Here is a 16,853-nt window from a genome sequence, read left to right as displayed (position 1 = left end):
GTGTGTGTGTGTGTGTGTGTGTGTGTGTGTGTGTGTGTGTGTGTGTGTGTGTGTGTGTGTGTGTGTGTGTGTGTGTGTGTGTGTGTGTGTGTGTGTGTGTGTGTGTGTGTGTGTGTGTGTGTGTGTGTGTGTGTGTGTGTGTGTGTCCACTGAGCTCTCCCTGAGGTTTCTTATTCTGGATCCAGTATTGAGGACCTCGTGGTGTCAGTCTTGAAGCTCACTGGTCTCCGTCATCCCCGCTCCGTAGCTGCTGCTGCTGCATTAATCCCAATGGGTTGAGCTGCATCGCTCCACAAAGGGAGCATGTGAACAAGCAGACCTGGTGTGACTCTGGTCTGCTTCGTGCCTTCAGGTTCTGACCGTCTCCAGTGCTCTGCCTCCTAAAGTCTCTGCAGCTCTGGCGGCTGCCGAGGAGGCCGTGTGCTCCGTGGAGGACCTTCTGCAGAGGGAGCACCTGATCTCAGACCAGCTGGACCAGGTAGAGCTCCCGTCCAGAGAGCAGGCCAGGACGCTCTAGATCTCCACTTGAGTGACGGCTCGTGTTCCCTCGTTCTATCAGTCCGTTACAGATCATTTCATCTGGTTCTGACCGCCAGTAAGAAGTTCAGCCCTTAGGCTAATGGGGTTAATAATGAAGCCCTTTATCTCCAATGGTAATGGGGTTAATACCATATGTGTAGTTGGCTGCTGTAACTTTATGCACTACTTTAAATAATTAAGTAATAATACTTTTTTCCATAAAATTCAGTCAACCTGTATTTATTGTAAAGGAGATGTTCTTCTAACGTTGTGTTTTCAAGTAGCTAACTTTTTTTCTCAGAATCAGAACCATTTATTGCCATGTGTGTTTTCACATACAAGGACTTTGTCCTGGCGGGAGGTGCATAACAATAAACAGAGTGCAAGAAATGGGAGCATGAATATTTACAATTAAATCTACAATTGAATACAAAAATGAAATAAAGTGCAGAGATAACAGTACTTTAAGGTGAGATGGAAGTGAATAGAGCAGCCTTTTTGTCTCATTGATATGCATTATTTGTATTATGATATCACTGCTGATCTCCGACGTAACTGCAAGCTGCTGCGCTCCTTCTCACACGCCACGCATTCTGTTCACCGTCTGGTGGTCGTTCACAGGCTCTCTGCCATCCTTTCAGCCGTTGTCTCCTTCATTGTTCCGTCTTGCAGCACCTCCAGGAGGCTCAGCCGTGGATGGACAACCTCGGCCAGACGCTCAACCAAGTGGATATGATAGAGAGACACGTGAAATACCTGCGGTGCCTCCAGCACATAGAGGAGCTCAGGTACTGTAAATGAAGAGTGATGAAGACGAATGGAGAGGGACATGACGGAGAGCGAGGAGACCGTAGCTAAAGCACGAGCAGAGTAGAGGTATTCATATTCATGTTGGCATGTGCTGCCTGTGCCTGCAGTGCTGCAGTCCAGCAGTGTCTGATGACCAGCAGCGTGTGGGAGGCCATCCGGGCCGTGGACAAGATGGCCGCGCTGGACGCCGGACTGAGCCAGTCCAGGTGTTCTCACCTCCAGGACTTCCTCCGAGAGACGCTTCACTTCTGGCACAAGATCATCAAAGACCGACTGGCCAGGTAGGAAAAGCCAAGAGGTCCTCGCATCGCCGTCCTGCGTTCAGCGCCTTCTTACGATCCCTTCTTCCGTTCTTCCTCAGCGATTTTGAGAAAGTGCTGACTCAACTCCACTGGCCGATGATCTCCCCTCCCACTCAGTCGCTGACACCCACGGCCAACGGCCAGGAGGTCGGCAGCCAGCTGGAGCTGCTGGTCACGCAGCTGCTGGCCCTGCAGACCTCGTATCCTTCGCTTGGCTTTGTGCTTTGGAGGAAGCTGCGTCGCTTCACGGCTCTAGAGAGGTCTGCTGGTTGTCCCCCTCTTTTGGGGACAAAAGCATCCTCAATGAAGCTATTCCAAATCATGAATGAATAAAAACAGAACTTGCAGCCCCCAACATGCCAAATAATCATACAGAAATAAATTTACTAAAATCTTGACACACAACATCACCTAATCGTGAAGGGGTTTGGACAGAAATGCGGATACCAATGTATTGATTTGTAACTTGATGCCCAGTGTCCGTTTCCTTTAACTCCCCCTGGCAGCGATGACCTCATCGCCCAAAGGGATCTGGCCCCCCCGACCCCGCCGGCTTCTTCCCCTCTCTGTCTGCCCGTCCAGATCATGCTGCTGCCGCTCACCAAGAGGTTCAGATACCACTTCTACGGGAACCGCCAGACCAACTCCCTCAGCAAGGTCTGTCCCAAACGGGGCACACACACACACACACATGGACACGCACACATGCGCATGCACGCACACGCACAACCTCGCACACACACACACACACACACACACACCCTCAAGTTGATAGACTAACTTCAGTTTGTGTATAATCCTAACAAGGTTAGACACATAAACGTACTGTATGTCATTCACACATGGCTTGTAGTTGCTAACTATAAGCCTGAACCAGCCCTAACTATAAACCTGAAACAGTCCTAACTATAAACCTGAAACAGCCCTAACTATAAGCCTGAACCAGCCCTAACTATAAGCCTGAACCAGCCCTAACTATAAGCCTGAAACAGCCCTAACTATAAGCCTAATATAGCCCTAACTATAAGCCTAATATAGCCCTAACTATAAGCCTAATATAGCCCTAACTATAAACCTGAACCAGCCCTAACTATAAGCCTGAACCAGCCCTAACTATAAGCCTGAAACAGCCCTAACTATAAGCCTGAAACAGCCCTAACTATAAGCCTAATATAGCCCTAACTATAAGCCTAATATAGCCCTAACTATAAACCTGAAACAGCCCTAACTATAAGCCTAATATAGCCCTAACTATAAACCTGAAACAGCCCTAACTATAAACCTAATATAGCCCTAATTATAAGCCTGAAACAGCCCTAACTATAAGCCTGAAACAGTCCTAACTATGAGCCTAATATAGCCCTAACTATAAGCCTAATATAGCCCTAACTATAAGCCTAATATAGCCCTAACTATAAGCCTAATATAGCCCTAACTATAAACCTGAACCAGCCCTAACTATAAGCCTGAACCAGCCCTAACTATAAGCCTGAAACAGCCCTAACTATAAGCCTGAAACAGCCCTAACTATAAGCCTAATATAGCCCTAACTATAAGCCTAATATAGCCCTAACTATAAACCTGAAACAGCCCTAACTATAAGCCTAATATAGCCCTAACTATAAACCTGAAACAGCCCTAACTATGAACCTAATATAGCCCTAATTATAAGCCTGAAACAGTCCTAACTATAAACCTGAAACAGTCCTAACTATAAGCCTAATATAGCCCTAACTATAAGCCTAATATAGCCCTAACTATAAGCCTAATATAGCCCTAACTATAAGCCTAATATAGCCCTAACTATAAACCTGAAACAGCCCTAACTATAAACCTAATATAGCCCTAACTATAAGCCTGAAACAGTCCTAACTATGAGCCTAATATAGCCCTAACTATAAGCCTAATGTAGCCCTAACTATAAGCCTAATATAGCCCTAACTATAAGCCTAATATAGCCCTAACTATAAACCTGAAACAGCCCTAACTATAAACCTGAAACAGCCCTAACTATAAACCTAATATAGCCCTAACTATAGACCTGAAACAGCCCTAACTATAGACCTGAAACAGTCCTAACTATAGACCTGAAACAGCCCTAACTATAAACCTAATATAGCCCTAACTATAAGCCTGAAACAGCCCTAACTATAAACCTGAAACAGCCCTAACTATAAGCCTGAGTCAGTCCTAACTATAAGCCTGAAACAGTCCTAACTATAAGCCTGAAACAGCCCTAACTATAAGCCTGAAACAGTCCTAACTATAAACCTGAAACAGCCCTAACTATAGACCTGAAACAGCCCTAACTATAAACCTGAAACAGCCCTAACTATAAGCCTGAAACAGTCCTAACTATAGACCTGAAACAGCCCTAACTATAAACCTGAAACAGCCCTAATTATAAACCTGAAACAGCCCTAACTATAAACCTGAAACAGTCCTAACTATAAACCTGAAACAGCCCTAACTATAAGCCTGAAACAGTCCTAACTATAAACCTGAAACAGCCCTAACTATAAGCCTGAAACAGTCCTAACTATAAACCTGAAACAGCCCTAACTATAAGCCTGAAACAGCCCTAACTATAGACCTGAAACAGCCCTAACTATAAACCTGAAACAGCCCTAATTATAAACCTGAAACAGCCCTAACTATAGACCTGAAACAGTCCTAACTATAGACCTGAAACAGCCCTAACTATAAACCTGAAACAGTCCTAACTATAAACCTGAAACAGCCCTAACTATAAGCCTGAAACAGTCCTAACTATAAACCTGAAACAGCCCTAACTATAAACCTGAAACAGTCCTAACTATAGACCTGAAACAGCCCTAACTATAAACCTGAAACAGTCCTAACTATAAACCTGAAACAGCCCTAACTATAAGCCTGAAACAGTCCTAACTATAAACCTGAAACAGCCCTAACTATAAACCTGAAACAGTCCTAGCTATAGACCTGAAACAGCCCTAACTATAAACCTGAAACAGCCCTAATTATAAGCCTGAAACAGCCCTAATTATAAGCCTGAAACAGTCCTAACTATAAACCTGAAACAGTCCTAACTATAGACCTGAAACAGTCCTAACTATAGACCTGAAACAGCCCTAACTATAAGCCTGAACCAGCCCTAACTATAAGCCTAATATAGCCCTAACTATAAGCCTAATATAGCCCTAATTATAAGCCTGAAACAGTCCTAACTATAAGCCTAATATAGCCCTAACTATAAGCCTAATATAGCCCTAACTATAAACCTGAAACAGCCCTAACTATAAACCTAATATAGCCCTAATTATAAGCCTGAAACAGTCCTAACTATAAGCCTGAAACAGCCCTAACTATAAGCCTAATATAGCCCTAACTATAAACCTGAAACAGCCCTAACTATAAACCTAATATAGCCCTAACTATAGACCTGAAACAGCCCTAACTATAGACCTGAAACAGCCCTAACTATAGACCTGAAACAGCCCTAACTATAGACCTGAAACAGCCCTAACTATAAACCTAATATAGCCCTAACTATAAGCCTGAGTCAGTCCTAACTATAAGCCTGAAACAGTCCTAACTATAAGCCTGAAACAGTCCTAACTATAAACCTGAAACAGTCCTAACTATAAGCCTGAAACAGCCCTAACTATAAGCCTGAAACAGCCCTAACTATAAACCTGAAACAGTCCTAACTATAAACCTGAAACAGTCCTAACTATAAACCTGAAACAGTCCTAACTATAAACCTGAAACAGTCCTAACTATAAACCTGAAACAGTCCTAACTATAGACCTGAAACAGCCCTAACTATAGACCTGAAACAGCCCTAACTATAAACCTAATATAGCCCTAACTATAAGCCTGAGTCAGTCCTAACTATAAACCTGAACCAGCCCTAACTATAAGCCTGAACCAGCCCTAACTATAAGCCTAATATAGCCCTAACTATAAGCCTAATATAGCCCTAATTATAAGCCTGAAACAGTCCTAACTATAAGCCTAATATAGCCCTAACTATAAGCCTAATATAGCCCTAACTATAAACCTGAAACAGCCCTAACTATAAACCTAATATAGCCCTAATTATAAGCCTGAAACAGTCCTAACTATAAGCCTGAAACAGCCCTAACTATAAGCCTAATATAGCCCTAACTATAAACCTGAAACAGCCCTAACTATAAACCTAATATAGCCCTAACTATAGACCTGAAACAGCCCTAACTATAGACCTGAAACAGCCCTAACTATAGACCTGAAACAGCCCTAACTATAGACCTGAAACAGCCCTAACTATAGACCTGAAACAGCCCTAACTATAAACCTAATATAGCCCTAACTATAAGCCTGAGTCAGTCCTAACTATAAGCCTGAAACAGTCCTAACTATAAGCCTGAAACAGTCCTAACTATAAACCTGAAACAGCCCTAACTATAAGCCTGAAACAGCCCTAACTATAAGCCTGAAACAGTCCTAACTATAAGCCTGAAACAGCCCTAACTATAAGCCTGAAACAGCCCTAACTATAAACCTGAAACAGTCCTAACTATAAACCTGAAACAGTCCTAACTATAAACCTGAAACAGTCCTAACTATAAACCTGAAACAGTCCTAACTATAAACCTGAAACAGTCCTAACTATAGACCTGAAACAGCCCTAACTATAGACCTGAAACAGCCCTAACTATAAACCTAATATAGCCCTAACTATAAGCCTGAGTCAGTCCTAGCTATAAACCTGAAACAGTCCTAACTATAAGCCTGAAACAGTCCTAACTATAAACCTGAAACAGTCCTAACTATAAGCCTGAAACAGTCCTAACTATAAACCTGAAACAGTCCTAGCTATAGACCTGAAACAGTCCTAACTATAGACCTGAAACAGTCCTAACTATAAGCCTGAAACAGTCCTAACTATAGACCTGAAACAGTCCTAACTATAGACCTGAAACAGTCCTAACTATAGACCTGAAACAGTCCTAACTATAAGCCTGAAACAGCCCTAAGAGATTCAATGTTCGACATATTTACACACAAAAAACATTACATACATGGTAAATTCTAGTGTTTGGGGGGGGGGGGGGTAATGCACATACACATACATGCTCCCACGTGCATACAGAGAATATTTAGTCTGTGACGGCTACAAAAAACAGAACTTAAAGCTTTACAACAACTCAAAGTCCTCTGTTGTGTGTCTTTCAGCCCGAGTGGTACCTCACGCAGGTTCTCATGTGGATGGGGAACAGCTCCGCCTTCATGGAGGAAAAGATCCAGCCCATCCTCGACCGAGCGGGGGCCCCCATCAGTGCCATGGTAAGCTGTGCTCAAAGGGACTGCTTTCATCTCTTCACTAGGAAGCCCTGCAGACCAGTGAGCCTGTCTCTTTCACAGATGGAGAAAAAACAGTTTTGCCATGATAGTTTTGTATAGACCAGGGTCAGCAACCTTTCGTATCCAAAGAGCCATTTTGACCTTTTTCCACCAAAAAAAAATTGTCTGGAGCCACAAAAAATATTTGATATCACAGCTTCTGAAGTTTTATATATAGTCATATTATATATACAAAAAAACTATAGTTTGTTGTATTTATGAAATTATAGAACAAGAATAAAGCCTTTTTTTTTACATTGCTATTTTACCTGTTTATAACTATCAAACAAAAAATAGTCATGTGTCGGCTACATTAAGGTTAATTAAAAACACCACTATGCAGCCCTTCAGGTCTATCTATAGTTGTGGCTCATGTGGTAAAGTGTTGCCCTGTAACTGCAGGTAGCAGGTTATACCTGTCCTCCTCACTGAGCTTTACATTTTAAACACATATCTTTTGCTACGTTTCCACTGAGCGTCCTCCTCACTAGAGCACCGCAAACGGAGGACGGATCCGTGTTTACTAGCGGACGCCTCAGTGTCTCATGAGCTGACACAGAACCAGCAGCGATAGTGGAGTTTGGAGACGTGATCCACTTCCTGAAAGTAGATCTACTTTACTCAGTTTGCTGCAGCAGTTGAGGAATCGCTCTGCCGTGTTGCATGTGCTGGTGCGTGCAGGTGGAGCTGTGTCGAGGCCTGCTGTCTCTGGTCAAGGAGAAGGTGTCCAGTGACGCGTCCAGGCTGCTGTACGACGACGTGCTCTTCTGCCACCTGGTGGAGGAGGTGCTGCAGTTTGAGAAGGAGCTGCGCAGCAAGCAGTCGTACCCGGCGGCGCTGCCCGGTCTGCTGCACCTCCTGCTCGAAGACGCAACCCTTCAGAAGTGGCTCACTATGGAAAAGAAGAGTAAGTGTTATAGCGCTCATTGATGCCATTGCTGACCCTTGGCTCACCATTGCTGACCCTTGGCTCACCATTGCTGACCCTTGGCTCACCATTGCTGACCCTTGGCTCACCATTGCTGACTATTGGCTCACCATTGCTGACTATTGGCTTTCTATTGCTGACCCTTGGCTCACCATTGCTGACCCTTGGCTCACCATTGCTGACCCTTGGCTCACCATTGCTGACTTGGCTCACCATTGCTGACTATTGGCTCACCATTGTTGACTATTGGCTCACCATTGCTGACTATTGGCTTTCTATTGCTGACCATTGGCTCACCATTGCTGACCCTTGGCTCACCATTGGCTCACCATTGCTGACTATTGGCTCACCATTGCTGACTATTGGCTCACCATTGCTGACTATTGGCTCACCATTTCTGACCATTGGCTCACCATTGCTGACCATTGGCTCACCATTGCTGACCATTGGCTCACCATTGGCTCTCCATAGGCTCCCCATTGGAATCTACAACACAAATTGTTGATGAGAAGAAAAGTAACCTGGTGAGGTAAATGTGTTCATTGACTGACAGTGCTGTCACATGCTGATTCAGGAGTTTATTCCATGAATTGAGCATCAAATGTCATGAGCTAATTGTGACTGATATGTTTGCATGAAATGTCTACCTCACCACGCATCTGCTTCGATCTGCCCGACTTCCCCAAAAATGATATCTTACCGTGCATAAAACTCCCTGCAGCTCAATTATTATGAGATGTCTTGATCAAGTTTTTGTTGGCCCAGATATTCAGCATCTGAAGGTCCTGCTTCTATTCATCTTAATGTATTGGTATGATTTGAATACAAGTGAAACTCTGGAGATGTGACTGAACCGTATCACTCTGATGGATCACTCTGATGGATCACTCTGATGGATCACTCTGATGGATTTGTCGGAACTGCAAAAAGACTTCCAGTGGATACAGCGTGGAGGTTCTTCCCTCACCAGAGCACAGAGGCTGTAGCTTCATCGGTTGAGCTGCTGTTGACCTAAAGTGTTGACCTCACTTTCTTTTAAGACTTAACACAACACCAAGAGAATATCAACAGGCAACATGATGCCTAAACGTTTTTTAAGTTAACTTACAAGCTGAAATAAATAAAGATCAGCAAGTCAGCAGAGGCAAAACACTATATAGAATCCCATAGTGTGTGTGTGTGTGTGTGTGTGTGTGTGTGTGTGTGTGCACACAGTGGCAGTGGAGAAGATGGACGCCATGCTGTCGGCCGAGGGCGCGTGGAGCTCTCAGTACAAAGACATCAGCGACATGGACGAGCTGAAGGCTCCGGATTGTGCCGAGACCTTCATGACTCTTCTGCAGGTCATCACCGGTGAGGCCGTCACAACGCTGGTATTTTCTCACGGCATTCAACATGTACATGTCATACAGCAGGGCTTGTTTTTCATTTTCCATCTTTTCAATTTAGAATAAAGGAAAAGTATGTCAATAGTATAATGTGATAAGCACACATCTTCAATCTGTAGGAAGTGTCATGATTTGAACACAACACACTAAGTGTTCCTATGGATCGGGGGTTAAGTCTTCCACTCCTTTTGCAATAGGAGCCAATATTACACCGCTGTTTTTTGCCTCTACAAGGTCTTCCCTCCAGTAGCGTTCTGTCTCTGTCAGTAATGTTATCTGACGTTCTGGGAAGAAACCGACTCCACATCAAGAAGCAGGTCTTCTTCTTCGCTGCCTCTCCGGTGCGACTGTGCGCCTGCAGATGCTCACCAAACGGGGATCCGCTCACGGCAGCGTGACACGTGGCCAACCCCGCCACAGAGCACTCTACAGCACGCAGGGTAGTTTTGAGTGAAAGTCTTTTCATTTCTTGTGCTCCTGCTGTAGAGCGCTACCGGGCCTTGCCCTCTCCTTCTGCACAGCTCAAGTTTCTGGGGCTCCAGAGAGAACTGGTGGACGACTTCCGCATCCGACTCACCCAGGTAACGATGACGGAGAGAAGAGGGACGGAAAAACCCTTGAGTGCCTCTCTTCTTCTACTGACTCTTTCCTTCATTACTTAACTTCTGAATGAAGAAGTGATGGAGAGTGAGACCAGAACTGGGCGTTTCACCTGATCCGCATCCCAATGACTGTTCCTCAAGTGGACTTCTGCTTAGGGCTTTTCACTGGGCAATACTGTCAGGGCAATGCAATAGATTTCATTTAAATCAGCAGCAGGATGGAAATCTGTTCCACCTCTCTGGTTGGAGGTTTCCACCCTGTGTCTGGCATACATGTGATACATTTCTGTCTGCTGGTCAATTTTAATATAATTGTTAAAGAGAGAAACAACAGAGGAGGTTGATGGTTGTATTTGTCCCAGGTGATGAAGGAGGAGTCTCGCTGCCCGCTGGGTGCTCGCTACTGTGCCATCCTCAATGCCGTTAACTACATTTCCACCATCCTGGCAGACTGGGGAGACAACGTGGTGAGAGACAACTGGGGTCCCTGTAACTCCAAGTTACCGCAGGTTGAAATGCACCAGATGACCCGAGGGCTGCGCTCACCCTTCCTCACCCTTCCTCACCCCTCCTCACCCCTCCTCACCCTTCCTCACCCCTCCTCACCCCTCCTCACCCCTCCTCACCCTTCCTCACCCCTCCTCACCCTTCCTCACCCTTCCTCACCCCTCCTTACCCCTCCTCACCCCTCCTCACCCTTCCTCATCCTTCCTCACCCTTCCTCACCCTTCCTCACCCTTCCTCACCCCTCCTCACCCTTCCTCACCCCTCCTCACCCTTCCTCACCCTTCCTCACCCCTCCTCACCCCTCCTCACCCTCCTCACCCCTCCTCACCCCTCCTCACCCCTCCTCACCCCTCGTCCTCAGTTCTTCCTGCAGCTGCAGCAGGCGGCGGTCTCTCTCGGCGACGAGGCGGTGCTGGGAGGCCTCGGTCTGATGGAGGTGGGTCGCCTGGCGTCTCTGGAGGACTCGCTGTTCGCGGGCCTGTTGGCGCTGCTGGACCGACTGAAGGGAGACATGATGGGTCGGCTGCTGGAATGGACCATGAGAGAAATCACGGAAAAGGCCAAACCGTACGGCCAAGACCGGTGAGGCCTCTCATTATTGTCTCTGTGCTGGTGACTTTCCGACAGTAACACGTTTCATACTATTACCGCCTGCTCTCAGACAAACACTACATTCACAGTCTGATGAGTCGCATCAACCCAGCTTGTTGTCACACAGGAACACATTCATGTCGGGTTCCTTATTAACATCCCAGCTGAATCGCTCCTCTTTGTGGCTTCGCTCCTGCAGGAGGAGTGACATTCATTCACACATTTCTGTGCTAATGATGGTTTAAACCCCAACAGGCTTTTAGATCCAATGCTGCTGTAGAACCTCAGTCTGTCCTCTGTTTTCAATCCTAATACTAATATTTGATCAATGGGATGTGAGGTCCCGGGACAGGGATGTCATGTGTACAGGTTGTAAAGCCCTCCGAGGCAAACTTGTATTTGTGATGTTGGGCTATACAAAATAAACTGAATTGAATTGAATTGATCAGTAAATGTATTCATTTTGATATTCAAACATTTCCCAAAGCATTAGTTCTTATATACCTCTGTTATATTTGTACTTCAGTGGTGAAAACACACCCGGGGTCAGGGTGAGCTCTGCTACTTCAACACCAATTTCTAGAATATTTGCTCCTTTTTAATATTTTCCATTCTCTCTGCAGGATGTCCAAAGACTTTTGGTGAAAATGTGATTTTTCTATTTCCCTCTTTAAAAATGATTAATTTGGAATGAAGAGATGATGTGTAGTTATCTGATGCTGCCGCCTGGTGGACTCATAGTGGTACTACACGTGTGTTCCACGAGACATGCAGCCTTTTCTACAGCAATCAGCTGTCTTTGGAGAGCTAGTTTTCCTCAGTAGCTGTTGACATCTCTCCGGTTCCTCTCCGGGTTGCCTTCGTCGCTCCCGTCATATTTAGCACTAGCATGTACGCAGAGGTTGTGTGGGAGAGTTGTGGATTTTCCTTCGTTATAGTCCTTTTTTTCTTCTCTTGTGAAGTCATCTTTTTGTTCCAAACCCAGGAATGTAAAACTGTCAACAATCTCAATAGATGGCACGAGTACAAGTCTGACAATGCCACTGAGAAACCACTCATCAGCTTTGGTTAGCAAGCCGTGCTCTTGAACATGTGATGAAAACTGAGTTCCCTGTAGCATTGATTTTTCTTCCTCATATAAGTGGTGATGTCTTGAGAGGCACAGATGAAGACGACACACAGTGGTTTCTTTAACTCAGAGTTCTGTATTCAGATTCTTCTTAACAAAAGGTCAACTTAACTCCAACAGAAAGTCGTTCTACAAAACAAACATAAGTACTTCAGTTTTCTCCTGGTTCATTGTCTTTCCCTTTCTTCTCCTGCGCTCCTGTCCTGTCTCTCCTCACCCCAGCTCTGCACAGGGTCATCAGCCTCCTCTCTTTCAGCTGGGGCCCTGCTGACTATGGGAATTGTAGTTTATTCCCCAGATGCCATGATGGATAGTAGTCCCTGCTGCAACCACTGGGAGGGGATGATGACACTACCTCTTGACATCACAACACACATATATATATTTATATATATATTTATATAGATATCTATATCTCTATATCTCTATATCTCTTGACTCTGAACGTTTGACAGTCGGGGTGCAAGGTTGACAGGTTTTTGAGAAACTGGCACCAAGTCTTTGGAGCAGCGGCGTTCTGCTCCTTTGTTGGAGCTTGTTCTGCTAACGTGTCCCAGGGAGGCCAAAGAATAACGGTCTCCTCCTTTGTCTTTTCTTAGGTGGCTGTCCCTCCCCCCCCAGCAGGACCAGTCCACCATGACCCTGTCCAGTTCAGCGTGTCCCATGATGCTGTGCGTGAGGGACAGATTGTTGACCCTTCAGCAGGTCCTGACTTTTGATCTGTTCCAACTGGCCTGGCAGGGCCTGGCGGAGAGACTCGACAGCCTCCTCTACCAGGACGTGAGACACGCACCAGAACCTCACGGCTGCTGCCGCTTAGCAAGAGCAGTTCAGAATGCACCACGAGTAGACCCCACGCAGCAGGTACTCTGGCACACCTAGAACACAGAAAAGAAAGGACTTTTCAGGGGAACCACCAGGGTCCCAAGAAGGCCCTGGTTGGGGTAGTGCTTTGGGAACAGGACCTTTGGGCTTCAACCGGCGTACTGCGTCATTTCTCCAACAAGCATCTAGTGTGGATAGGGTTAGGGCACAGCTCTTCTCTTCCATCTCACACATGAAGTAAAGCTCAGCTGTCGGCTTCCTGACTCCTTTAAAAAGCAGCGGCACCGGCTGACTGTGTCCTTGTGTCTCTGGCAGGTCATCCTGTCCAATCACTTCAGTGAAGGAGGAGCGGCTCAGCTCCAGTTGGACATGACCCGGAATCTGTTTCCTCTCTTTGGCCACTACTGCCAAAGACCTGAGAACTTCTTGAAGCAGTAAGTGCGCGTGTTCCTGTGTTCATAGTGCTTTTGTTCTAGCAGCATTCTCATGACCTTTGCCCCACAGCGTGAAGGAGGCGTGCCTCATCCTGGGCCTTAACGTGGGCTCTGCTCTCCTGCTGAGGGAGATCCTCAGGGAGTCCAGCGAGGAAGGGAGCGACTGGGCCGGTGACGCGGGTCCGACACCAGAGTCGGCCTTGAACGAGTTGGGGGTTTACTGCTTGGCTCCCTGTGACGTGTTGATCCTCCTGAACCTCAGAGCCCCCCGGCCCGGACAGTGACTGTCTTTAGCTCTAATCTTCCTTTGTAAAGACGATAAGTTAGAACGGCTCTTCAGTACGTCGAGTACGAACTTATTATGGTTGTACTATATTTCAGGGACCCACTAACCTGTCAACTCAGTTGACTGAAGTATACCACAAAAAAATAGAACTGACAATTGTTCCGTTGAAATGTATTGTTTAATAAAAGGCAGATGGTTTCTCCCCAGCAGACTCTGTGTCTGTGATCACACTCAGGACACCTGAAGGAAGCCATGCAGATGTGCGTTCAGCTGCCTTCTCTCTACTGACCATCCTCTGGTTGTACTCTGTTGAGGATTTTGTCCTCACTAATTGTTTGTTACGTATCCGTATATTAATATAAATCAAATGAAATCACATCTGAGCCGTGGGGTTATCGCAATGAACGAGCTCAACATTCACAAGCGTTCCACCCAAATAGTCCCATGAGGAATGAGTCCCCCGTGAAGGCCAGAAATGATATAAAAAACGTGGAAACGCTGATGGGTCGTCCGTTAGATACTGGAGCCCCTCTCCTCCGAGGGTCGAAGCCCGCTGTGGGCTGTGGGCTGTGGGCTGTGGGCTGTGGGCTGTGGGCTGGGTGCTGGGTGTTGGGTGTTGGGTGCTGTGGGCTGGGTGCTGGGTGTTGGGTGCTGGGTGTTGGGTGCTGGGTGCTGGGTGCTGGGTTTTGGGTGCTGGGTGTTGGGACACTTGGTCTACATTTCATTTCATTCATCCGGAGCGACTCACATGTCTGCTCTCTACACCGGAGACACAGCAACGGGGAGCCGGTGGGGGTTAAGTGTGTTGCTCAAGGACGCATCGACATGGACCAGTGGCGCCGGGGCTCGAACCACCGGTCCTCTGATTTGAAATACGGGCATGCTAACCACTGTGAAGTGTGACTAAAACACAGAGATTGATCGACCTCTGCTTGAAACGATGTGAGAATGTATTGATCGCTGCAGCAACAAGGAAGTCAGTCTCCTGCAGTCTAATGATGTTCATGTGGAATGAACCCCATCAGAAGTGAAAGGCTGAACATTAGGTGAGTTTGACTATTTTTATGTGCGCCTGAATGCTCTGTGTTCTCTACATAAAGAGGCTGAATTTAACTAGTCTTCTATATTATATTCCAAAAGAACTACAACATTATATTAAACGTAGAGAGTCCCAGGAGCTGCTCTCTGAAGAATTTGATGATTCCATCGCGTACTCTCGTGAGGAAAAGAGGTGTTTACACTTTTAACTAACAATATTCACCATGTCATACTGTAAAGAGGTGTATTGTTGTGAAAGTACTCATTGGCAGATATTTAATCAACACTGACTGAAGGCTTTATTGGAAACATGTTCTGTATACACCATTATTAGCTATATACTGTATCTCCTTTAAAAGAAAAGCAACAGTGGGTTTGTGGGTGGATGTGTTATGATCAATTATTTTTCCTTATTTTGAATGTTTTACTTTTTTTTATCAGTTGTATTTCTTCTCATTTTTCACTTTGCTCTACCTTCCTGTCACTGTATGCATTACTACTGCAAACAGAACAACACACACAACAATGAAAATACTTGTTCGCTGATCCCTGTCGTCATATTCTCTAATAAAGTATTTATTTTTTTTCAAGAAAAAAAAGAAAATCATTTCAGCGTGTTAAGTGGAGATATGAACAATGTTTCACTAATCTAAAAACATACATTTCCTTCAACACCTGTGACTGCATGACACTAAAAGGCTGTAGCATCTCGTATCACAAACCAAATCTCATGGAAATGAAATATGAATAATCCGGTCTTGAGGGATAGCGGTAATGAAAACAGCTTCTGTGTCTGAGCAAACTCTGGAACTTCCTGAGGCGTGAGGATGTAAGTGTCCCCTTCCCTGCAGAGATGTCTTCATCTCCAGCAGCATCCGGGAGCTCTCGGCTTGGGACGCACAGCTGGGTGCCGGATCCTGAGGGTCTCTGTGCAGCTGAGACCCCTGATGATTTTCTCCATCTCCCGGTCGCCGAGTCCTTTCAGCGTTCTGATCGCATTGTCCCACAGAAGAAGCTTTTGGATTCGGATTCACCGCTCAGAGGCGTCCTCCGGTAGAAGGTCCTCGCAGCCTCATGGGATCTGAGAGCGCTCCTCCACATGCTGAACCACACTGTCTGGTGTCACCGCTTCCCTGGCCCAGGGGAGACTTCTTCATCTCAGTCTTCCTCTTCAAAGCAGGCTTCTGCTTGCTCACTTTGGCAAATCTTACAGAAGTTGTCCAGAGATATTTTCAAGTGGTGCTTGTAGGGTTTCAGGACTGGCTGCCATCATGATGCGGATGGGTCCCAGGCCAGGTATCTGCCGCCAGCTCCACCAGCTGCAGGGCACGTTGGGCCAAGTCCTCATGGCTCTCAGACAATTCTTCAGGAACGTGAAGTCAGCTAATTTGATAACTGACAAACATTTTCAAGAAGTCTTTCATCTTATCTGTACAATGTAAAATAAACGCATTCGATCTCAAAATCAGGACATTACTTAAATTAACTAATGATAATGTTATATTAGTGATTTGATGATATATGCGTACATGTATGTTGAACTTAAAATAGTTATTTCATTAAAGTTAGACTAAAGAAAAGAAAAAATTCAAGTGAACTAATGATTTTGAGTAAAGATTACTAATATGTCTACTGCAGCATTTAAGGTTCTAAGTTAACCCAACTTGAGAGTGTAAAAACTTAAATGGTTTGAGGCAACGGGTTTCCACGCACATTTCTAGTAAAGTCAACTGGTTCCTCGAGGGAAGGGTCCAGTGTGTGAGAGTCAATGGGGAAAAGTCCACCATCCGGGCCAATAGCATTTAGCATGTACGTCAACGACTTACCTGAGCGTTCTCCGGGGATCGGCCCAAATGTATGCCGATGATACAGTTCGTCCAAAACATGGAGCAAGGGATCAGCTGACTGACTCCTTACCTTCCGTATCAATGAGTCCTCTCAGTAACACTGAATGTACACAAATCCATTTGTTTTTCAATACGCAAACGACATGAAAATGCAGAATAAAGAATGAGGTCGACAATGTGAAGTTTTGAATCATCTTATTTGATAAACAAGTGTTTATCAGCATAAAGTTAAATCAAACCTCGACTGCTTCAGATTCATCATAAGTATGCAGCTTTACAT

At 45.5% G+C, this 16,853-nt stretch overlaps 1 protein-coding gene across 1 annotated transcript; it reads left to right on the top strand.

Annotated features, from left to right (window-relative positions):
- Positions 1 to 384: 384 nt before the first annotated feature.
- rint1 (RAD50 interactor 1) lies at positions 385 to 14,147 on the top strand. Its single transcript, XM_079235843.1, has 14 exons — positions 385 to 478; positions 1,192 to 1,307; positions 1,437 to 1,610; positions 1,691 to 1,831; positions 2,138 to 2,288; positions 6,831 to 6,941; positions 7,680 to 7,905; positions 9,142 to 9,279; positions 9,801 to 9,895; positions 10,279 to 10,383; positions 10,785 to 11,005; positions 12,743 to 12,923; positions 13,284 to 13,402; positions 13,473 to 14,147. The coding sequence occupies exons 2-14, from the start codon at positions 1,216 to 1,218 to the stop codon at positions 13,684 to 13,686; spliced, it is 1,968 nt and encodes a 655-aa protein (XP_079091969.1). The 5' UTR covers positions 385 to 478; positions 1,192 to 1,215; the 3' UTR covers positions 13,687 to 14,147.
- The last annotated feature ends 2,706 nt before the right edge of the window (positions 14,148 to 16,853 follow it).

Source organism: Taurulus bubalis, assembly GCF_910589615.1.
Source record: "Taurulus bubalis genome assembly, chromosome: 20".
Classification (NCBI taxonomy): domain Eukaryota; kingdom Metazoa; phylum Chordata; class Actinopteri; order Perciformes; family Cottidae; genus Taurulus; species Taurulus bubalis.
The sequence above is the reverse complement of the archived record's forward strand: the minus strand, read 5'-3'. Positions and strand labels throughout refer to the sequence as shown.

Excerpts from the sequence above, each read along its gene's own strand:
- rint1 (XM_079235843.1), top strand. The coding sequence starts at position 1,216 with ATGGACAACCTCGGCCAGACGCTCAACCAAGTGGATATGATAGAGAGA. Across the intron at positions 2,289-6,830 it reads AGACCAACTCCCTCAGCAAG|CCCGAGTGGTACCTCACGCA; the intron begins GTCTGTCCCAAA and ends TGTGTCTTTCAG. Across the intron at positions 6,942-7,679 it reads GGGCCCCCATCAGTGCCATG|GTGGAGCTGTGTCGAGGCCT; the intron begins GTAAGCTGTGCT and ends TGGTGCGTGCAG.